A 25,384-nucleotide genomic window follows, 5' to 3' on the forward strand; every position below is an offset into this window, starting at 1 on the left:
TATGTTATTTTTAATTCTGACCGACTCATGTAATAAATGTGACCAACTTAGATTTAAATAGTCCATTAGAGATTTAATTTATCTCAAGTGCTTATCTCAGGTATTTAAAATAGATTTAGGCAACACAACATGGTAGAAAGGATCTTGATATAGTGGAAAGAATGTGGGCTTTGGAGTCATAAAAACCCGAGTTCAAATAGTAGTTATGCCGTTTGTTAGCTGTGTAATCTTGGGAAACTACTTAACCTTTTTGTCCCCTGGTATTCTCATCTGCAAAATGTGTTGATAGCATCTACCTCATTAGTTTGTTGTGAAGATCAAAGGAGATAATATATGTTAAATCCTAGTGCTGTGCTTTAAACAAAATTGGCACTTAATTCCTGGTATTATTATAAACTGTGCATCTATAGCAAGTTGGTTAATCTTTTTTTGCTGCTATTTCTTTTTTTTTTTAATTTTTTTTTAATTTTTTTTTTCAACGTTTTTTATTTATTTTTTTTGGGACAGAGAGAGACAGAGCATGAACGGGGGAGGGGCAGAGAGAGAGGGAAACAAGAATCGGAAACAGGCTCCAGGCTCCAGGCTCCGAGCCATCAGCCCAGAGCCTGACGCGGGGCTCGAACTCACGGACCGCGAGATCGTGACCTGGCTGAAGTCGGACGCTTAACCGACTGCGCCACCCAGGCGCCCCATTGCTGCTATTTCTTAATCTTTGAAATGGGGATAATTCTTACTTTATAGAAATAATTTGAGGATTAAATAAGTGTTTTGATGTAAGACAGCTAGGGCAGCTCTACCTGACTCATAGTTGACCCTCAATAAATGAGTAGGGGTGATTAATAAAAATCATAGTGTGAAAGAGTTGGTATCAAGTTACTCAGTAGCAACTTGGACTCTTTAAATTCTGTTGATTCATTCACTGCATATTTATTGGATGCCTGTTTTATGCCAGGTGCTCAGTTTAGTGCTAGAGCTATAAGGATGACTGAAAGGAAACCTTCAGTTTAAGGAGAAAGGAGATTTCACATGAACTATGCAGTTATTTACTTTCCAAATAAATATATTTGCAGTGAGATTGGGTAGGAAAAGTTCTATTCCTGCTGGAGGTATTATTTGATGTGGATCTCAGAGGCTAAAAAAGGAGTTCTCCAGAAGATAAGAGGTGCCATGATATGTGTGTGGGGAAATCTGGTCTTTGGAGTCAGGCAACCCTGCCTTCTGGTATCTGCCATTTAACATTTTTGTGACCTTAGGCAAGTTATCTAGCCTAATCTAAAACAGAAGCACTCATATTTCTGTCATGGGATTTTTGTGAAAATTAATATAAAGTGTTCAGCTCATAGTAAGAACTTAACAATGTGAGTTCTTTACAGCCACTGGAATTTTGTCTTCCTTTTTTCTATATAGGGAATTACAAAATAACCTCCATTCCTAAGAGTACATAATTGTATGTCTTTTCCTGGTCAAACGTGAAATTTTTTTACTTGGTTAAATCTTATCTATATCTTTGTCTTTAAAGGTTCAAAGATTGGCTGTTCATCACCACTCAAGCTGTGTTAGAACATTTCCTTGGCTCTTTAGGAAATTTCACTCTTACTCACTGTCAGAGAGAAAATAAAGTCCTCCTGACTCTAAGATTCTAAACAAAAAAATCAGTCTTTTGAAACTCTTTGTCATTGTATTTACTCTTTATAAATGTCAACAACAATGCAACATACTTTTGGCCAGCAGTTTAGGATTTACAGAGAACCCAAATTCCTATTACCTCACTTAATGCCTTCAACAGTCCTTAGGATGGAGACCTTTGTGAGCTTATTTACTGGGCGGAGCCTGAGAGGGACTGAGAGGTATGTGACTCATTCTTCGGATTCTAATCCAGTCATTTTCACTTTAGGGCATACCTGCCTTTCTGTTTTGCCTGTCTTCAAATGGCGTTGTTCCTTCCACGGTGGTCAGCGGACACCCTCTCTTCGCTCTAGTGCAATAGTGTTTGTTTAGTTCCTGTATGGTCCAGGTTATGCAGCAGTCTCCTCTGACCTAGATTCTGTAGCTCGAGAGAAGCTTGTGCCTGCCTTTGGTTGATACGGATAGATTGGTATTACTCAATCATTTCTTAATGTTCTACAATGGCTTCTTATTTCCCTATGAAGCAACTTCAAAATCCTCTTATCTTCTTCCTCAGAACCACCTGGCATTCCTATTTTTGACCTTCCTGACCTTAATACTTATGATGTGGCTTCTCCGAGGTAGAACCATTTTCTTGTAACATCCTTGTGCTCCCTAGCATCCTGCTAAACACTTTATACATGTCTTTCTAAAGCAATAGAAACCAAATTCTTCCATCATGGCTTTCTTTGGGGACTTCCATGTCTGCATTAACTTCATTTTTAAAAATTGTCTGATACACTTACCTTTGTGCATTTATTCTTCTTTTTCCAGATTTTGGTGGCTTGCGTTACCATTCATTATTGCTGAGTTGTTTTTCAGATTCACCCAGTCTTGAACGTAATGACTTTGGTTATAAATTCCTAGGATGTAAAGAGCACTGTCACTTTAAATTATTCTATGAGCAGCAGAAACCAGTGTTGAGATGATAATGGTAATACTTAATATAATGTTTTTCTCCATTAGACAGATCATAGGTTTACAAATAATTATTAGTCTTATAATTTCTGTTAGCTGCAGCCTGTTTCCAAAATTCAGAGCATAGTTCCATTTAGCATGTCTTTATACAATATAAGAACATTGAATTCAGCTTCGAACTGATTTAAATTATACTAGGGAGAATTGTGAAGATCTATTACAAGATATAAGACCTTTTTTTTTTTTTTTTTTTTTTTTTTTTTAAAGCATTTGTGATCTCTGCCTACTCCTTTTCCTAGCACCTTTTATTTTGTTATCTTGATTTCAGTAAATAGCCATTCAGGAAGATGGTTTGTACAAAAAGAATGAAAATCAAGGCATGAGGGAAAATGTATGCACTACCATCTCCTTGTCTCTCCCTCTGAGATTTTATGTATGCTCGGCTTCAAAAACCAGTTTAAAAATAAAAAAGATGAGGGCGGTTGCAATCTGCTTCATTTTATGCAGATTAGGTATGGCCCTCAGGCACCTGCCAAATTGCTAATATGGCCTTCCGTTGGGTCTGATTAGTGTGAACCCAGATCTTCTTTTCCATTAAAGCAGAAATGTATTTGCTGGGAGTAAGTTAACAATAGAGGTGATATTTTTACTAACAACTAAGGGTCAGGTTACACGTGGGCAAGTGTCTCAGTGTCGATGAGGAAGACTAGCCTGCGCATTTGATTTCTGCACTGTCACTTGGCTTCTTCTCCTGGAGTACTTTGGGCTTTCCTGAGATGGGTGGGACTGTGACTTTTCCTTTGTGCTGTGGTGACTTTGAAAGGTCATTTTCCTCTGCCTTCCAGATGCAAAATGTTATTGTTGCTTTTTGTAAAACACATCTGTAGGCCTTACATTTGCAAAAGCAAGTACCTTAAATTGTCCAGAATGAGTATTTGTATAAGGATACCCACTCTGGGCAATTGAATTTTTGTATTATTGCAACAGTTATTTTGAATGCCCTGGGGTGAAACTGTAATTGTCTTCCAAAAAGATAATAGAGACAGCAAATATGGAAATCTCAAGCATCTCTTATGACTCTATTAGAGCAGATCTTGAGAAAATATTTTGATACTAATGACTGCATTTTGTGGGAAAAGAATAAAAGGTTTGTATGAACAAAGCAGGAACTGGAAATTCAAGGAGAAAGAATTAGGGCTTTATCTCCAGGTTTGGGTGCATAAAAAACCGTTATAGAAAACAGGGTCATGCTTGTCTAAATCAAGCCCATGTTGAAAATTGCTGGGTATTTAACATGGCTGATATCTCACGTGATGTCATTTTGTAACTCAAATTATTGTTTGCCAATAGAGGGGCAAGAAACCTATTAAACAGTTTTCATAGCCTACATCATCATGAATAGGACAGAGAAAGTAGCTGTGCCCCAAATACAGTACCAGAATAAGTTGTTTACATGAGTCTGCTTCACATGGAGTGCTTTATGGATGAGGAAAAGATTTGTTTTTAGGAGTCTTACTCTGGTTTATTATAAGCATTATTACATGCACCACCCTAGTCCAATATTTTGTGTCATCAAGTAATTCAGTAGCAGGGATGAGAATTACAAAGCTCTTCCTTCTAATTTCTTTATTTTACTTGACAAATACAGATCAAATGCTTAAACTATATGTCACATAGATGTGGCTGGGGAAGAAGTTTGCAATCATTATTGGATTCATAGTTCTTTGAACATAATCATGTTTCAATAATATTATGCAAGAATTTCTTTCTTTCTTTCTTTCTTTCTTTCTTTCTTTCTTTCTTTCTTTCCTTTCCTTTCCTTTCCTTTCCTTTCCTTTCCTTTCCTTTCCTTTCTCTGTTCTGTTCTTTCTCTACTAAGTGTCATTCACAAGGCTAGGGCATTCAGATGAATGAGATAGTCCCTGATTGATTATGGCTGGTTTTGAGATGTTTCCAAGCGTATAAGAACCACAAATTGGTAAATAAATGTCTGTGAGCATTTAACTTAAGTTTAACTTACTGTGAATCATACTGAAAAGTGTTGTATCAGAACTTAAAAGCTAATAACTTATTATTTGATTCTGGTATAAATTAAATTTAATGTGATAACTTGGTTGATAATTTAATTGGATAATTTGGGTAATTATTTTCTTCTAGTGTAGTAACATAGCAATACCATGATAAGCATAAAATAAACAGCCAGTTTTTTTAATGGATCATTATAACATCAATATAATAATACACTATTAAGCAACTAAAAATGACAGCAAGCTGCAGCTCCCAGTCAGCCCCGAGGTCCCGAGGGCAAGTAACTGACACATTTACCACTATTGTATACCTGTACAGCCATTCTGTTTTTCACTCTCGGTACACTATTCAATAGATTACATGAGATATTTAACATTACTATAAAATAAGCTTTATGTTAGGGGATTTTGCCCAACTGTAGGCCAGTGTAAGCGTTCTGAGCACATTTACTGTAGGCTAGGCTAAGCTCTAATGTTTGGTAGTAAATGCATTTTCAACTTAGGATATTTCCAACTTATGATACATTTGTTGGGACATAACTCCACTGCAAATCGAGAAAAATCTGTACAAATATATCTTTAATGAGGAAATTACTTATTTGTGGAAGCATGTGACCAATTTGTTTCTTCTCTTTGGCGCTATGGAAGGACAAAATTGATCCGAAAGTATCTTGTGCTAACAATTATGTTATTGTCTTTCATTAAAAAAGAATCTCTGGGAAAGTCACTCTTAGCTAATAATTTGAATGTAAAGAACTAATGAACATAATTGTATTTATTCAAGTAGTAGTCCATTAGTAGTCTGTAGGCAGCAGCTTTTGTTATTTTAGTAAGAAGTACAGTTGGCAAAATGATATTCAGTTAGAAAAAAATCCTGATTGAGCCATGTTCCCTTTTTTGGTTGATATGAAAGCCATTGTTGTTTTGTTCACCAACTGGCAGACCTTCAATTATCCTGAATTTAGAAGTTGTTTACTATACTTTGAAAGTTTAAAAACGAGCCCTCCCTGAGAAACAAAAAGCTGGGTGCTTGCCATTTTTTTTAATAGAAAAGTAGAATTTTAATGAAAGAAAAATCAACCCACCAATTCAATGTTGAGTTTATTTTCACAGTTTTGAAGGCTTAATGCGTGTTTAAAATGACAGTAATCAAAGCCACCATTACTGGGCCCCAAAGTATTCAAGCGGTGTTTTGATTTAGAATGTCAGAGCTACAAGGGGGACATCATCAGTAAGATTCTGGGGGTGGCATGGATTCCATGAGAAAGTTTGATTTGAGGATTTTTTAGCCCCTCAGACCTTTCTTTGTGTCTTCAGCCGCTGTCTAGAATGTCTCTTGTGCTGGTTTTCCTGGATATTCAAGGTGCTAGGAGTGTACGAGCTCAATTTTCTGCTTGGTGAGGGTTAGCAGGATGGTGGGGACAGAGTCCTGGTAGGGAACATTGGGTGAACCTGCAAAGTAAGCTAGTGCTGCCCATGGATCATGGCAGAGTGGCCCAGCCTCCTTCCCTCCTTCCCTCCCAACCCCCTCTGTCTTCCTTCCTTGCCTCCTTGCTTCCTTCCTTCCTACCTACCTACCCACCCTTCCATCCATCCATCTCTGGGATGCTGTGCAGTAGAATGTGGGTGGTAACATGGAACTGCTGACACTTCCCAGACGGCAGCATCTCCTGAAGACAGTAAATGGAGGCTTCAGAGAGATTAAGTGACTTGCTCCAGATTCTTTTGATTGCATCAGATGACTTGCCACCTTAGCCAGTGACATTTTAGAGGGTTCACATTTTTGCTTAAGTAAAGGAAGTTTTCCCTTAAAAGCATTCTAAAAAAAAATGCAGTTGTTTCTTCTCTTATGTCAACTTGCAATTCATGAATGCCAGCATATGTTTATACAATGCTTTATAATTTTCAGCGTTTAGCTTATGTTTTATTATAATTACCATTTTGTGATTCAGGCAAGAGGAATTTTTTATTACTGGTGGTGGTGGGTTTTTGTTTGTTTGTTTTTGCTTTTAAATTCCCATTTTATGGAAGAGAAAATAGGGGCCCAGGGAAGTTAGATGGGCTGCCCACAGGTGCAGAGCTGCAGCACTGCACTGACAGGGGCAGATCTAAGACCAGCCCTACATTTCCTGATCTCAGTCTGCTGCTCTTCCAACAAAGTGGCTTTCTTGATACTTGACTGCTGTACTGTATGGGGCTGTAGCTAGAGTTGTATAAAACAGTTAATGACATGGCCCTTGCTTTCTGGTGGTATATAGTTCAAATAAGATAAAGACGTTCCGGAGTTTATGCATAGATGGGGAACCATTTTCTTCTGCTTTTACCTTTCGGCCTATGCCAAATCCTGCAAATTTAAAAAGAAACTGTTACAATGTAGTCCTGACCCCATTTTTTTCTTCTCATATGCCATAACTTTCTCCTTTCTCTTCACTTACTATACTTGACAAGTATGAGAATATTTGCTGATAAATTGGAAAAAAGGAACCTGGGAATCTTGTGATCTGTTTGCCCTTCTCTTGAAAATCAGTGGATTGATTTGTTTCATGCTTTTTACTGGACATCTTGGGCAGTGCTTCTCAAACTTGGTTCATCCTCAGCATTTCCCGGGATCTACCCCTGGAGCTTTATGTTCTAGAAGTCAGGGTGGGGCCCACAACTGCTCTAGGGATGAATTTAGAACCCATTCACTTAATCTGACCACTCTCAATAGCACAGTGCTCCCTAAACTGCAAAGTCCTGGGGGAAAAAATAATCAATTTCTGACCTTCACCTACCCTCCAGGTCGTCATCTCCAGCTGTCGGCCTAGCTATCATGGGATAACTAGGCATCTGTCAGGAATGATTGCTAGGTCTCTACCATGGTTCAGTTGCCCATTGATTCATATGGCATTTTTCTAACATGGCTAAATATTTTAGGGGGCTCAGATAGACCATTGTCATTATTCATCACCATGTATGTTGTGACTGCTGATCTACTTTGGATTCGATTCAAAAAACATTTGCCTAGGGGCACCTGGGTGGCTCGGTTGGTTAAGCATCTGACTCTTGATTTCAGCTCAGCTCATCTCACAGTTTGTGAGATCAAGCTCTGTGTTGGGCTCTGTGCCAACAATGGAGAGCCTGCTTGAGATTCTCTCCCTCCCCCCATTCTGTGCCCTTTCCTTGCTAATGCTCTCTCTCTCTCAAAATAAATAATAAATAAACATTACAAAAATTTGCCTAATGAGCAAGCACCTTTGTATAGGATCCTTGGCTTCTGTATCGGAGCCATTAAAATGGTAGTGCCATATTTAAAAGTGTGGTTTGCTGTCTTTAAATAGTTCATTTCCCACAAGTGTGGAAATCAGGGAATTTTCAGAACTTCTTTGAAGGTGAGCTCTCTGAAACCTGTAAACCATGTACATTATAAGATGTAATGGTAGCGGCACCCGGGTGGCTCAGTTGGTTAAGCATCTAACTTTGGCTCAGGTCATGATCTCGCCGGTTGTGGGTTTGAGCCCCGCATCGGTCTCTGGGCTGACAGCTCAGAGCCTGGAGCCTGCTTTGGATTCTGTGTCTCCCTCTCTCTCTGCCCCTCTGCCACTTGCACTGTCTGTCTCTCTTAAAAATAAATAAAACATTAACAAATTAAAAAAAAAAAGATGTAATGGTAGAGTCTATATGAAGATGTATGGAAAGTAAAAATTATTAAAATGTTCTTAAAGGATCCAAAACAAAACAAAAAGCCTTCAAACCAAAAGCAGTTGCCATTTCGTAATAGTTACAGTCATATTTGCTTCCATGTCTTAAAGTTCCTTAACAAATTACTGCGAAATCAGGTTAGTTGGCACATGAATAAAAATGTACAACATAAATGAGTATATGTTTTTCTGCATATTATATGGCAGCATTTTCTTTGATAATCAACATGCCATCATAATATTGCCCTTAAGATCAGATATTATGTAACCTTAAATTATAGGAAACAGAATATGCCTGAGGAGCAATTCTGGAATATATAATTGGGAGCATGCAGTTGATAGGGTTTCCAAAGGTCTTGAGTCCAGTGATGGGAAGCTAGGTCATCGGGAAAACTTACTGCAACATTGGAGCTCCCATCTGAAAAGAGTACATGTAATTAATTAGGATGGGAAATATGTGCAGCAACTGTATTTTTAGATCTTCAGTGGATACTTCTTACCCCAGAGGATGCAGAAACACTGGCTAAACATGTTATGAATAGCATCTGCTAGAATGTAGCAAAGTATGTTTAACAGAGTATATGTTTTCCCTTGTGCCTTCGATTATTGAAGATATTTTAGGGGGACAAGTGCTAGAGGGAAATTTCTTTATGCAAATGTATTCCTGAATAGAAGGGAGAAAAAAAAGAGAAGGTTGTGTTACCTGCCAAAATTAATCCTTTAATTTGAAACTCTTTTAGATAGTGATTAAACTGAGAACAATAATAAGAAAATATATGCCAGATGAAGTAATTTTTAACCAGTGTCAGAAGCTTAGAACTGATCCCAAATAATTTCTCCTAACACTTTTCTTTCTCATTTGTCCTCTTTCCCCATGTAATAGTTTTGAATGGCACTCTTATGAAACAAATAACTAAATGCCAACCATATTTTTTTCATATCCTGACCAATATTTTGGCTGTTTTTCAGAAGAATTGGAATTTTGAAAATTAAATAAAGGTTTTTAAAATACCAACTTCAGAAAGTTTTATTTAATTTGTGGAATAATCTTGTTCTCTCTCTTTCTGTTTTTTTTTTTTTTTTTTTTTAAATAGGGTCTTTATTAATTTAGTCTAGTTACTTAGTGCTTATATTAAATAATCTAATAAAAGTCAGGGTTATAACATAACGTTTCCCAAATGTGAAGCAGCATCTATTACAGGAGACAAAATCTTTATGCTGCGAAATGTAAAAACCATGTATAGAATTACAAGGCACCAAATGGTACTGTATATATTTTTTTAAGTAGAATGTTTCTGTAGCAGAAGGAGGTGATCAGCTCTGGAAAAGATTGGTAGACAGCTATGTATCACTATAGTCTATTGAGAAAATGCTCTGAATTCATATTTCAGGGTTTTTTTTTTTTTTTAAGTAAATTTTACCCCCAACATGGTGCTTGAACTCATGACCCTGAGATCAAAAGTCTCATGCTCTACCCACTGAGCCAGCCAGGCACCCCATATTTCAGAGTTTAGTGCTAATAATGTTCCTGATAATAATGTCTCCTGAAAGATACAGGTATGATTTAAGAATAAAAGTTAGGGGCATCTGGGTGGCTCAGTTGGTTAAGGGTCCAACTCTTGATTTTTGTCTCAGGTCATGATCTCACAGGTTCATGGGTTTGGGCCCCATAAAGGGCTCCATGCTGACAGTGCTGAGCCTGCTTAGGATTCTCTCTCTCTTCTCCTCTCTCAACCCCTCCCCTGATCACACGCTCTCTCTCTATCTCAGAATAGATAAAAAAACTTAAAAAAAAAAAAAGAATAAAAGAATAAAAATTAATGTTCTTAAAGAATAAAAACCCCACCTTGTTTGTGTTTGTCAATAATGCCTGAATTGCTCCAGGTAGAGCTTTCAGCATGTGTGTGTGCATGTGCATGTGTGTATCTATTGATTTTTAGATAAATTTATATAACAATATGGCTTCAACATTTATTCTGAATTGTTGAATTATTTATTTTTGTCTGTTGATTCCTTTTGTATTATTACAAACATGGGATTAAGTGTATTGTAGGTTCCCAGACAAGTATGTTTTGAGGTTTCATTAATTCGTGTAAGTTATAATGGTACCTGAAATAATGTCGAATGCCAGAGGAATGCTATTTCATTTTCCATTTACTTTTACCCCAACGCAAAACATTGGGAATACAGATAGTCTTTAAAAGCTAAGCAGAGGGGCGCCTGGGTGGCTCAGTTGGTTAAGTGTCCGACTTCAGCTCAGGTCATGATGTCGCGGTCCGTGAGTTTGAGCCCCGCGTCGGGCTCTGTGCTGACAGCTCAGAGCCTGGAGCTTGCTTCAGATTCTGTGTCTCCCTCTCTCTCTGCCCCTCCGCTGCTCATGCTCTGTCTCTCTCTGTCTCAAAAATAAATAAAAACTTAAAAAAAAAGATAAAAAAAAATAAAAGCTAAGCAGAAGGTGTAGAAAAGTTCCAGTAAATTTTATTGGGGTGTAGCTAAGCCATGCATTACAAAAGAAGACATGGACACTTCAGAAACCATCTTTGTTTTGCCTTTTTTTTTCTTTCCTCATTGAGAAGTCATTCCCACCACAGGTTTAACAATAATAGCTACAATTTATGCCTTTATGCTGTTACAATTTGATGATATACCACTGTCAGGCCCAGGTTAGAAACCCAGGCTGAGTTATTACATACTGCTGGGTAGTGATTTCGTGTGAACTGATTTATGGATAAATAATTCTATGTTCTTATATGGCACAGACAGTTTTTAATTTCTTTAACAAAGCATAGCTGAACAACAGAAAATTATATGCTGTACCACAGGGACACGGCCACCGAGGAGGATAAACTGATGCAATCAACGTCATGAGTTCTCCCGTTTTTACAAGGGGCTCCATCAGCAGTTAGTGTATTGTGGAAATAATACTGTGAATCAGAAGCCCCAAGGCTTAGCTCCGAGGTTGGGGTTTTTATTGATGCTCCTTTGCTGAGATCTCTTGCAGGGAGTTATGAGGTATGTAAGCCCCAGCTTTTAGATATTAAAGCTAATGTCTCGTTTTTTCCCATGCTGAATTTTCACTTTGCTTTAATGTTAAAATGCACCTAGAATACAAGAAAATTATTTATTGGGCTGTTTTATAAGAATACTGCCGATATCGTGCTGGCTTCGTGTATCTGTCTCATAGATTGACTTGTGGGCTTTATTCTAGAGTACCCCCAATGTATAACTGTTCTGTCAGCACCATCTATGTGCCATGGCAAACCACGAGAATTATCCTCATGTTCTTTCCGGGCAATCTGTCGCAGGCCCTCATGAAGTAAATATTTCTCATTTTTGAGGCACGGGGAGTAAAAGCTATCTCTTTGGTTTAATTTAAGAGTGGTTTCACTTAGCTCTATATACAGTGGTAATAAGCTTTTCTACTCAATTGTGAGCTCCGTAATTACAGGGATAGTGTGTATAAGGGCTGTCTTTGCATCATAGTGAATTGTGCTGGGGAAACAAAAGAAAAATTTGTTGAATGAATGGATGATTTGTGGTTAGTACAAATTTTCTATTTGATTGATTATATTGTATTATCACTACATTTTATTTTATCCCCAGAAGTGACTGACTTTCTGAAAACTTGAATCAAATATTGATGAACTATACTGTGTATTAATCACCATTCTTCTTTTCATAGAGTTAGAGGTAAATAATACCAATGATATGGAGCATGCTTCCACTGAGAAGAATATGTGGATTCTGTGAGATAGGTTACACACTGATAAAAATAACAAATGTGAACACAAAGAGCATTCTTGAGATTTCTTTTTGAGATAGGTCAACTCTTTGACTCTGGCAGAATACTCCATCGGGAGAGTAAAAAAAACTGGTTTCCATTACTGCATCTTTTTAATTTTAGACAAAAATTGCCTCCATTTCCAACCTAATTTTATGTCAGTAATGGGAATTTACCTACAATTGAATTTTGTCATTTGGTCTAAAGGCATTGTACAAAGAGTGTGTAGATCCTTTGTATTTTAGCGAGCAGACTTGTTTGGATAGAAACAATTTTATTTATTATATTGTGCTCGATTCAGTCACATTAACATTTTTATGAATTTAAAACCCCAAATAAAGTCCCATAATTTGTGACTCAAAGACCTTGAAACTGCATCTGTAATAGTCCTCAGCACCAGGTATTTTGCAAATGTTTGCAGATGATAAATTCCTTGGAAATAGGAAAGACAGACTTGGGAAATGGTGTCTCTGAAATGGCACTGTCGTGGGAGATCGTTTTCTTCTAGAGAAGTCTCAAGTGTAGCTGGCTTTTCAGTCTTCTGTGCTTGTCACCTGTTCGCTCGTTGGTCTTACATATTCTGTTGTTTAACATTAAATATCAAGTCCCTGTCTGATGTGTGACTGTGGATGAACCATTGACCAGACTCTTCAGAGGCCCATCATATGTGTGAACATTGGCACATAAGCAGAGCTGAGAAGAAAGGTTTTTGGTCCAGTAGCTAGAAAACTTGTCAGATGAAGCCCAGACCTAGTCCTGGCTGTCATCCACTGATGTGCTTGAAAAGTCACTCTTCAGCTCACATCCAGGTATAACACTAACCCCTTGCTGTCCTCATGAAAATGAACTAATGCTTTGAAAAAAAAAATACTTCACAAACTGTAAAGTAACGTAAAAGGGTATTATGATAAAGTAAATTCTTTATAAGATACACAGATTGACCAAGAATATTTCCTGCAATGCTATGTAGAGAAAAGGCTTGGTTGATCAGGGTTGGAATTATTTTCAAGGAGAATTTGAAGAATGTGTATGATTTCCTGAAGTGAATGTTGGGGATCCGTACTCAGACTGAGTGTGAAATGTATTCGGGGGAAAAAATGGGAACTGTCATTTATTGAGCATTTACTATATGCCTGGCTGGGCTTGAGGGGTGTGTGTGTGTGTGTGTGTGTGTGTGTGTGTGCACGCACACATGTGCCCCGCATGCATATAACCACTATCTAATTGAATCATAAGTTTTTCTCACTTTTCAGATAGGGATTGTAAAATCTAATCATAAAGCATGAGGTTTGACAATTCTATTCGTATACTTACAGTTATGCAGTTTTTCTCCAACACTGCAAGTCAGATCTCCCCAGGAGGTACATGGCTTGTTGTTTCTTCCTCATGCTCCTTTGCTGCACTGTAACAGTCAGTGGGGTCTGTATCCCAGTGGGGGGGGAGCTAGGAAGAGGCTGCTAGTGGTTATATTTAGACACACTTGTCTGGACTTTTCAGCTCTTTTCCCTTCTTAGAATGGTGCCTTCTTTTAATCCACCTGCACTCACTATAGGTTAATCTTCCTATCACTTTGCTTTGGTCATGTTACATCTACACTAAAAAACTCCTGAGGATCTATTTTCCCCGAATATTTACTAATCATTCACTGTGGGTCAATCCCCAGTGCTAAATTCTCATTCTCATTTAAAGCCTTGTGGCACCCCTCAAGGGCAGACAGTGTTTTATCCCCATTTTACAGATAATGCAAACAGAGACTTGGAGAGACTACACAACTTCCTCAAAGTCTCATAGCTACCAGGCAAAGGAGCCTGCACCAACTCTAGGACTTGCTCCTGACCTCTGACCTACACAATGTGTTACTGAGTCAGGCATTCGAGGCCTTCCAAAGTTGGAACCAGGCTGTTTTCCAGTCTTTTCTGTGCCTCATACCTGAACCATTGTGATTTACAGGATTCTAAGAAGAGTGAGAGCATGGTATTTGAAGTGAATCTGGTTTTAGTGATTGCCTGGTGATACCACCCATGGTAATGCAACCCTTCTGAACTTCATTTCCCTTGGAGTTTTGAAAATAGATATCTAGGGGTGAAGGTCCGATGGAGAATTGGAGATGCACTTCCGATGTATCTGGTGGTGCAAAAAATGAGAGACTGAAGGGAAAGAGATTGTTGTAATGTTTTTGTTACTTTTAAAGTAGGGGAGATCTGAACCTACTTATGGGTGGAAGGAAAGGAGGCACTGAAGAGCAAGGATGGAAGAAATGAGTAGGGAGGGGAGGAGGGGTGGAATAAGATAGGACAGGAGGGGAGAGACATAATTCATATGCAGTCTCCCTTTTTGGTTTAAAATAATGAGGGCCTTTGGAGTGCCTGGGTGGCTCAGCTGATTAAGCGTCTGGCTCTTGATTTTGGCTCAGGTCATGATCTCATGGTTTGTGAGTTGGAGCCCTGAGTCAGGCTCAGTGCTGGCAGTGCAGAGCCTGCTTGGGATTCTCTCTCTCTCTCTCTCCCTTTCTCTGCCCCTCCCCTGCTCACACTCTGTCTCTCTAAAAATAAATAAATAACATTAAAAAATAATGAGCGTCTTCTACAGGCCTATGACCCAATTAAAGATTAAAAGATAATAAATCATTAAAAAAAAAAGAACTTTGAGTCAACATTTGTAAAAATAACTTGACAATGTCTTTTTTTAAAGAAGCGTTAAAAATGTCTAAATAATTACTGTAAACAGCCAATTGTTGAGATTAATTATATCCAGGATCTGTACTAAGTCAGGGCTTTTCATTCAATCTTCACAGTATTCCAAAGTGGCCACTACTTCTGTTGTTCCATTTTATATAGAGAGGCTTGAGGTATGGAGAAATTTAAGTAACTTTCTGAGGTTACATCGCACGTGGAAGAGCCAGGGTGTGAACCGAGGCACTTTCACTTGGAAGCCTGCATTCTTAGTCACTGTTATACTGCTTCCCAGTTTGATTTCCTCAATTAACATTTGACTTCTAGCCCAAGTAATATTTTTATCTATTTTATATTGGGGAAGGAAGACTGTATCTAAGGAATGTATTTCCAAAGAGGGTTAATGCATCAGACAAAGTGCCTGTTTGGGGGGAAGGCTTATGAAAAAGAGGTACTCCAAGGAGACCAGCCTTCTGGACATGGCTGTCCCAGCAGACCTTGCATGCACTGACCCTGGTAGATAGTAGAGCAAAGAACGTGACTTCTGAGACCATGCAGGTGAGTTAATATGGTTGAGAAAGGAGCACGTGCCACTTCCCATTGCCTGAATGTAGCATGCCTCAACAGCTCTCTTTCAAGATGCAGAAACCAACCTGTAGCAGCTGCTCTCTGTGGAGGTATTAAGTGTTGCAAAGACACCTGTGTGTGCCTCATTCCAGCCCAGACAAGTCTTCTTCCGGCTCATCAAGGTGGGGGGCGGGGGGGGGGGGGGGGGGGGTAGAATTTACCTAAATGGAGATTAGATTACCTAATTTCCATGAGAGTGATTTGTCTATCATATCCTGCAGAGATCCCTCCCCCAATACCCTTTTTTGTATTGAAGTACAATTTACATACAGTAAAATGTATGCATATTAAGCGTTGCATTTGATGAATTTGACAATTTTTATACCCATGCAACCACCAGCCAAACCAAGAAAATCCCCTTATGTTTCTTTCCAGTCAGTTGCCCCTGCCGTCCAGAGGTAACCGCTTTCTGACTTCAATCCCATAGGTTAGTCCTGTAGTCTTGCCTGTTCTTGTATTTTTATATAAATTAAATCTTACAGAGATATTCTGTTGTGTCTGACTTGATTATGGCATATTTTTCCCGTGGAATACTACTCAACAAGAAAAAGGAGTGAGCAGTGACATACACACTGCAGAATGGGTGAACCTCCCCTAGAGTTGTGCACTGCACAATGACAACTTCCAGAGTCGTTTGCTTCATGTTACCTTTGTTTTCTTAGTCACCAAAATACCCACGAAATCGGCTTCCTCCACTTGTCATGTCTATCATAGGGCACAATTGCTGACCTCACTTTTCTCCCCTCCAGTTGCTTATGACAAAATACTGTGTCTTTAGACCATGGTCAATTTATACTCAACTCGTGGGCTATCTTGATAATGATTTTTTGAAAGGGATTTAAAATAATGTAGTGATTTTTTAAAAAGGAAATATGTTAGCCATGTTGCGTGTTATCTTTTTTAGTATTTTCAAATGTCAGAAAGAGTAAAGGAAGCCAGGAAGCAGACCCAGGCTCTGATGGGTGCTTGTCCAGTGAGCCCTGGATGTTCATTTCACGAGACTGCTTTATGCTGCGTTGCTGTGCACTTTTCATTGTCATGAGAGAGAATGTTAGGAAAACTATCCCCACAAGAAAACAGCTTTTCTTGGCAAGTGAAATGTGACTTAAGGAGCCAGAACTGGAGACATACGGTACTATGAATGAGAGCTGTGTTACTTTATTGGATCTGAGTCCAGGCACTATTTATACTGCAGCATATTCAGCACCAGATTGTTAAATCTTAATACTGAAACAGTGCATCATTTTAATATTTTTGTTCTGTTTATTCCCTGTTTTCAAGCATTATGTCAAGCATTGCGCATTCATTGATTTCATCTTGGACAGGACACGCCCTGACCAGAAAGTTCATTTCCTATTATTGGAATTTTACCCCAGAGCTATAAAGCATCATTTCGCGAAGCTTTTAAAAGTTCACTTGGGTATACAGGTGTTCTCTGTCTTTGATGATAAAAAATATTTTGAAAGAACACTGTAGTTGGACCCACCTGTATTGTCAAAAATTTCTATTTCTTTTCTTTCACCAAAACAACTGTTTTAGTGGAATGTATGTATGACAATTTCTGACACCTTGGGGACCATTGGGCTTTTCACAGCATACAAATAAAATTTTTGTCCCTCTGTGTTTGTGAAATGGGTTTTTCTTGATCTTTTCTTTATTTTTCTTCATCAATGTTATATGTGCCCTATGGACACAGATATATGGACCAGATAAGATGCGTCCATCTTATGACTAAGTTAGCATTTTCACCACGTGTTGCTGAAGCTATCGGAAGAATCTTCTTGTCACAAGGGTATTCCTAAAATCACTGCTCTATATAGTGTAAGTTTGACCAGGATTTTTATTCTCTCTCCATTGTCATGCATGTTTACCATATGCAGCAGGAAACCCACAGGGAAATGGTAACCATTGTCACTCTAAAAAGAGCAGAGGAATAAAATTGAAAAAAAAAAAAAAAAAAAAAGGAAGCTGAAGGCATCTCTGCTATTTCTGATCTGTGGTCAGTCATTGTGCTATTGGAAAATAACCCCTCTGCCTGGTGAAACACGAATCTGGAAGTGAACTCTAACTGGTTCATCAGCTCCAAATGCTGTTTGCACTGGGGATCACACCACAGTCAGGATGTGACTGTGTGTGTGCTGAGCCCACACACAGGAATTTTCTTGTACAATTCAAAACCAAATCTTATATTTACTTAAGGCTTGCTTTTTTTTTTTTTTTTTTTTTTGTCTATGAAATCAGCAGTCCGGTATATTTAGCATCAGTCTTAAGTTAGAATGTGAAACAAGACTTTGGGGGAAGGAAGTATCCGTATGGTTTTCTAAGTAATTTAAGAAACAGGAAAACATAAAAGAACTGATTGTCCATGATTCAACCTCAATCCTTTCATTCTCATCTTCCTGTATAGTTAACTCAGTTGTCGGCCAGAAAGAAATAGGTTATTGCACTGGGTTGTAAAATATCTCTGAATGGGCCTTGAATGTTGACTATCGAATGACCTTCTTAACATTGAACAAACAATGAGAAGGTTTAATAAATAGCAGAAATGTGTTTATTATGTTTTTCTTCTCTTTGCAGGAATAATCAAGCTGGGGAGGTGGAACCCTCTCCCCCTCAGCTATGTGACAGATGCCCCCGACGCAACAGTGGCCGACATGCTGCAAGATGTCTATCATGTTGTGACGTTGAAAATCCAATTACAAAGGTGGGTGTCTCTGAACATCTGCCCTTCCGCACTCGTGGAGCTGCTCCGTCACTCAGAGAGTCACTGCAGAGATTAGCACGTCCTGTCTTGGTTGATTTCTAGACACTGGATGAAATGAGAAAAAAAGGAGAGAGAGGAGGGACCCTTCACCAGGCATCTTTATAGTCCACATTCCAACTGTTTTATGTTTTGTTTTCAGAAGCAGTGAAGTGGTAACCTAGGGGAAGCTTGATAAATCATTAAAAATCTGTGGCCCTTAAAGGGGAACTTTCCACAGCCCCTAATTTAATGGGTTCTCTGTTTAAACACTTAGCACATACAATTTGAAGAATAAACACTTCTGCTGTTTTTGGGTTTGTGTTTTGAGGGCTGACTTCTGTGCAAGTGTAGCAGGCTTCCCAGGAAGGTGCTGGCACTGGGCATCTTTTTCTTCCCTTTCTGGTGGCTGCCTCGAAGAAGCACACTCTGCGGCCTGCAGAGGTTCTGGAAGTGATTTTATTTTTTCAGGTACAGCATCCAGAGCCAGTTATGCCTCTAAAGAATCTAGAGGTTCTCTGCAGAGTCTTGTATTGTAAAGTGCCTATAAGTCATATGGTTTAAGAGATGTTGTCCTTTAGTGTAAGGGTTTTGAATTTGCTCATTTTGGAGAATCTGTACTTTAATGGGGACCCAACATCCCCATCCTTGCCTAGGAATGCTTTAGTGTCCCATCTTAAAAGTTATTTTTTGGTTAGGAAAGCAACATCTCTGAATCGTTCAATGAGAGTGAAGAGTGAGCCTTCACGCTTTGAATTGAAAGGAACATTTGTTTACATTTAACGTTAGGGATGTCCAATAACTGAACTTGTATTGTGGAAGTTTGTAATCACATTGCCATGCCATTCCCATCAACAGATTGGAAAAGCCATATTTTAAATCGTTAACAGTTCTTCATATCTGAAGTGACTATTTTTCTTAGAGAGACCGAGTGGGGCTTTGTCCAAGTCCTAGAGAAGCAGTTTTGCTCTCCTTCCCTCATGTAGGGCCCACACGGGACCCTGATCTTTAGCACTTTTCCTATTGCTGGCACAGGACCCAGGAGCAACTGCCACACTCAGAACCCCCTGCAGCCAGGGCCCTTTGTTGAGGTCTGCATGGTGTTCATTCTTGCTCTGTTTCCCAGTTGTTCGAAGTTGGAAGACTTGCCTGCGGAGCAGTGGAATCATGCCACAGTCCGCAATGCCTTAAAGGAACTGCTCAAAGAGATGAACCAGAGCACATTAGCCAAAGAATGCCCTCTCTCCCAGGTCAGTATATCCAGGTGGGGTTCTGGGAAACGAAGAAAGCCACTGGTGGACTTTCTCGCAAGAGGGGCACGCCTGCTCAGACAGCTGTCCTCTATCTTTTATTATAGTTACTCTGCACTCTAGGTGGAAAAAACATGGAGGTTGTGGTGTTTGTTTTTGTTTTTGTTGTTTTGTTTTAGCGTAGAAGTTTTCACTTCCCGAGAGCTTTGCTGTAATGGGCATACATGAAAACATTTCACATTCACAGTCTTTAACTTCTCACGTGTATCACAGGAGGTAGGTATCAGTGTCTCCACTTTATCGATCAGGAAACCAAGACTCAGAGAAGCACTTTGCCTTCCCAGGCTTCCTCAGTAGGCTAAGTGGCAAGTTGAGATCCTAATCCAGACCTCCCCTCCCAAGGTTCAGGCTCCAGACCATTCATTTTTTTACTTAGTCAATGGAGTGAGTCAACTATGTCAGACCCATCTTAATTTTTTTTGTTTAGTTTTTGAGCATTTCCCCTGGCTAGCAAAGAAAGATGATCTTTACATCACATACACTTGTATAGTTTCTGCTGTGATTCTGCCACATGAAAATATATCATGAGAAAAAGAGGTACTCCATTTTTAGTGAAGCGATGAGAAGCTAAAGCCACAAAAATAAGAGGTAGACAAGATCAAAGGAAGGAACAGAGTGGGAAAGGGCTGCCTTTTCCATTTGTGTTCATGGGCAAGGGACCCACTTTTTCTAATGATGCGGTAATATTTTGGTGGCTATGGTCAGCGGCTTAGGACTGCTGTGAAATGAACTCGGGTTGACATTGTTTAAAGCTATGAATGGAAATCCATTTCCTGTGTGAGTTGCTACACTTGATTTAAGACAATGGACTAATTACATGTCTGTCAAGTTCAAGGGAAGGTGACAAGAATGTAGAAACTTGATGTGCCCTGATCTGTGTTCTAGGATAATAGAGTCTTTGGGGGGAAGCAGGAAGCCTGCTGGTTAAGAGCATGCATTCTGGAATCAGTTAGATCTGGATTCATGTCCTGGTTTACAGGCCTCTATGACCTCACTTTTACAAGCCTGTTTCTTTGTAAGTAAAACCAGGATAGTAATAGTTCTAAGTCATATAATGAGGAGTAAATGAGATAAATCACATAAATTCCTGGCCTGGTGTCTGGCATACAATGATTTTGCATAAACAGTATCAGCTATTATTTAAAAAAAATTTTTTTAAGTTTATTTATTTTGAGTGAGAGAGAGTGAGTGGGGGAAGAGCAAGGAGAGAAGGAGAGAAAAGATCCCAAGCAGGCTCTGTGCTGTCAGTGGGGAGTCTGACATGGGGCTCGATCCCATGAACTGTGAGATCGTGACCTGAGCTGAAATCAAGAGTTAGATGCTTAGCTGACTGAGCCACCCAGGCACCCCCAGTATCAGCCATTATTATTGAGACATGATATTGTTGGTGTGAACTGAATATTTTTCATGTGTGTTGTGGAGCATGTTTTAGAATTTAAATCCTCTGAGATGCTATTAATCTTTTTTTCCCCAAATATTCAAGAAGGTATGTATCTGAGTAGTAGGTAGCTAGGTAGAAAGGAACACTGGTATTTCTTGACCATCAGTTATGTACTTAATCTTGTGCTTACAGCTTTCACACAGGCCACTTCAGTACCTACCTGTAGGTATGTATCCAGGTGCTAACACTTATTGCTAGGATTTTCATTTATTCCAGTGTGATTGCTTATGTAGTTATAAAAATAAAAATTTGAAGTTATTCTGATCATATACAGGTATTGGATAAAGAAGAGTTAGGAAAAATAATTCATTTGTCCTGACTTTTACAGTCACAGTTAATTGTTTCTTGGATTTATATGGAAGTCAAAATGGGCTTTACTTGGAAGTAGACAAGCTCCTAACTTAATATTACCAATTCAGAATTTTATCCAGGGCTGTTAGAGCCAATGGAAATTTGGCCATCACTGATCTATCATGATTATCAAGTTTAGTTATCACTGTAATATGTGGCTAGAGAGACAGCATGAGTGGAAAGAACCTAGACTGGGAGCTGAGAGCCCTAGCTGCCATCTCCCCCATTCATTTATTTTTGCTGGGTGTGTGATCCCAGGCAAGCCCACCTGCCTTGAGGACCTTGCTGAATTCATTTGTAAACTGGGCATGATTGTTATCTATGCATATTTCACATAATTTGCAGGGTTGTCTTGAGGTTTGATTGAGACCACCTTTATCCCCACCATGAAAACCTCTTCTTCCCCCCATTTTCTATTCTCATTACTTGCCGCCACACCCCCTCCTCCACCCCTGCTGGTTGCCCAGCCTGAAAAGTTTCTTCTCTATCACTCTAATGTTTGATCCTGTGGATTCTACTGCCTTCATATCTGAAATCTTCCTCCTTTGTGCCATTTCCTCGTTTAGACTTAACCACCTTTTAACCTTTGTCCCATCATCTGCTTTTCCAACACTGAGAACTTGCCATTTCCTCCTCTGCAAGCCTCCAGTGACTGCCTCTGCCCTGCCCAAAAGAGGTACAGACTGCATTAACATAGCCTAGAAGAATTGTTCACATGACACCATCCAGCCTGACTTCTCACCGGAGCCACCACCTTCCCCTTTTTACCTGCATCCTCTTTGTGCTCCAGACACATGGAATGAATTACTTTAGAACATTTGCCATTGCTCTAATGTCCCCAAAATATTCCTGAGGGTGGGAGCAACCCTTAGCATTACAAGTCTAACAAAGCAACTTCTGGTGATATTTTAAAAAAATCATGCAAAATTTATATTCTGCTCCATATACCTGTGTTTTTGATATTTGTTTTTGATGCCATAAAAATCACTTTACCTGTACTTCCCCTCCTGTTCATGTGAGACTGGCCTTCCAGGGAGATACACCATGCTAATGTCTGGCTTTGGTAGCCCTGTACACAATGCTGGTGTTGTTAGGGTCCTTCAGTTTGATCCTTGCTTGCTTTTACATATATGATTTCTTCTGGCTAGTATGCAGTGCTCTCTTGTACTTGATGAAGTCATCTCTCAAATTCAAGCTGGAAAGTCACTGCTGGTGAAGTACCCTGACCTCCTGGTTGAAGCAGTTGCTTCTGCTCTTGGTGGACTTTTGTATACACCCCTGTCACAGCGCTTATCACAGACTGTTATCAGTGCTACCTGCTGGTTCTCATCACTTGCTGGACTGCCCCCGCAAGCAGAAGCCATCTCTCGTCCACCAGCACTTCTTCAGCATTCAGCACAACATATGCCTTGCAAGTAGTTGTTATTCTGATGCACAAGTTCTCAACTTGGCCCTGTTTATCTTGGAGTGAATAATTCTTTGTGGTGGGGGGCTGTCCTGTGTGTTGTAGGATGGCTAGCATCATCCCTGGCCTCCACCCACTAGGTGCCAGTAGCATGCCACCATCCCTCCCCCACCAGTTGTGACAACCAGAATGTCCCCAGACATCGCCAAATGTCCTATGAGGGGAGTAAATCACTCTTGGTTGAGAACCACTGATGTAATGTGTTTAATGAATTAAATATAAAAATGTTTTAGAAAGTGCTATAAACGGCAAAGTTTTATTATTTTTATGGTGTTCTTGGCAGCTCTAAAATGTTTTGAACTAGCAACACTGAATACAGTAATTTGGTGGTTGATGGCCAGTACATTTTCAGTCAAACAGGTCTCAATTCTATTACTTAAATTTGGGGGGAGATTTGATTTAGGGTTCTGGTATGCTGTGTGATTATGGAACATCTTATTGGAGTAGTCCTCAGTGAGCATGGACATATAATATGGGCCCCAGCATCAGTCCTACAGTTATTACCCTTAAACAGTCCAGATTATTCACTTAAATTGCATAGCTCAGTTGCCTTTCAGGGTGGAAATAAGCTCACCTAGTTTGTTTGAAGTTGTCATAGAGCAGGTGCATACATTTTTAAGGTTCAATCTATGTAATGTGAAAAAGAACGCATTTTTGTTCTGAGAAGGTGAAACATAATTCAACAATGTATTCCATCAACATTACTGGGGTCCTAGTTAGGAGTCGGGCACTTTGCAATGGGTTGGGGATGCAGTGGGAAAGATGAGAGAGGAATACAGCTTTCAACCTAGGAAGACGAGAGTGGAGTATCCAATACTACCTACTTCAAAGCAGAAAGTAGGTTAGTGGACTGTGTGAAACAGACTTAGCTCATGAGTAAAAAAAAAAACGACTTTTTTTGAAATAATTTTTCATTATCCCCAGGCCAAACTGTATTAGGTATTTCCTCTCTCAGATGTGGTGATTGTATAAAGGAATGATGGTTCAATGGCCAGTATCCATTTTCTTGAACATCCAGTGTCCTGCAGTTCAAAAGAGCAGCCTTTGAAGGCAGGAGAAAAGAAAAATGGAAAAGTCCATAAAAGGGCAACAATTACAGGCTGAGGCATATATATTTAAAGGGAGGGAAGTCATGATTTAGCTGTTCTCTGTCTGGCCAGATAGGTTGTGTTTGTGTATCTGTGTATTTATTTTTGCTTTCAGCTTTCCAAATGTGCTTAGGTGCTGACACCCTCATCCTTTTCCTCTGATGTCCCCCTGAGTTACCACTTGCAGCCTCTCCCTTCAGCCATATAGTCTGTCCCAAGCATCCTAACTTACCATACCTTAGGCATAGGTCTCTTATTAGATAGTCTTCTTTAACTGTTCCAGTTTGGAAACATGAACACATCTTTCTGTGGCTTACTTGTTTTTACTCAAGGAAGAGTTAAAAGAAAAAATCCCAGGTCCTTTGGGTGTTGATCCATTAAAATAAGTAGAGCTAACAGGACCTTCCTTGTCCACCTCATAGGTTATTATGTTGATCAAATGGAAAGACTGAGGAGACTCTTGTTAACTTAAAATTGCAATGAAAGAACAAGTAATTTGCAAATGCATATACCTTCCAGTGCTTTCCTGCAACCCCTTTAACATCCACATGTTCTCTGTGACTCTAGATATATTTTTTTAAACTTATTTTTGTGGTAAAAATACATAACATGAAGTTTATCATTCTAACCATGTTTAAGTTTATAAATCAGTGGCATTAATTACATTCACAGTGTTGTGCAACCCTCACGTCTATATTTTTCCAAAACTTTACATCATGCCAAACACAAAGTCTGTAACCATTATGTAATAACTCCCCATTCCCCTCTACACACCCAGATCCCCAGGTAACTTCTATTCTGTTTTCTGGCTGTATGAATTAATCTAGATGCCTCATAAAAGTAGAATCCTAGAATATTTGTCTTTTTATCTGGCTTATTTTGTTTAACATATAGATATCTTTTTAAAGTAGCTCTTGGGGGCACCTGGGTGGCTCAGTCAGTTGTCCGACTTTGACTCAGGTCATGATCTCACGGTCCGTGAGTTTGAGCCCCACCTTGGGCTCTGTACTGACAGCTCAGAGCCTAGAGCCTGCTTAGGATTCTGTGTCTCCCTGTCTCTCTGCCCCTCCCATGCTCATGCTGTGTCTTTCTGTCTCTCTCTCCCCTGGCTCAAAAATAAACAAACATTAAAATAAATAATTAAATGCTTCCCTTTAAAAAATAAAAATAAATAAAGCAGCTCTGTTCCATGCCCTTAACTGAGGTTTTATGGCTAAATATTTGAGGAACAAAATGACTGGCACAAGTTATTGAACTGTGAAAATGTTACTAGATTTCTACTATGATGGTGATACAGTGTTTATAGTCTTTTTAAGACATAGACTGTAGGATAATTATTTCTGTCATCCTGAGCAAGCCTTGCTCTTTTGGGGATCATTAAAGGACTAACACAAATCTGCAATATGCTAAAATAATCGGGCAGTGAACTCAAGCAGCTGGTTGGGTTGGTAGAAAACACAAACTGACTATGTGCTCATCTACAGTCAAGTGGCTGATCACCTGTGTGAACCTGTATTGTCTTAACTAGTTGCCAACTGTCCCTTTCATTTAATCTTCAATTCACATATGCAGTGGGGATGCATCCTGCCTTGTGTTAACCAGTTGCCAACTGTCCCTTT

General features: G+C 39.2%; 1 protein-coding gene across 1 annotated transcript in view; it reads left to right on the top strand.

Moving 5' to 3' along the window:
• SATB2 (SATB homeobox 2) overlaps positions 1-25,384 on the top strand; it is a 187,958-nt gene that overhangs the window by 57,852 nt on the left and 104,722 nt on the right. Inside the window, exons 4-5 of the mRNA XM_049615202.1 lie at positions 17,948-18,074; positions 19,237-19,360. Of these exons, the coding sequence (XP_049471159.1) occupies positions 17,948-18,074; positions 19,237-19,360 (251 nt within the window). The remainder of the gene's footprint in view (positions 1-17,947; positions 18,075-19,236; positions 19,361-25,384) is intronic.

The sequence above is a fragment of the Panthera uncia genome (genome assembly GCF_023721935.1).
Source record: "Panthera uncia isolate 11264 chromosome C1 unlocalized genomic scaffold, Puncia_PCG_1.0 HiC_scaffold_3, whole genome shotgun sequence".
NCBI lineage: Eukaryota > Metazoa > Chordata > Mammalia > Carnivora > Felidae > Panthera > Panthera uncia.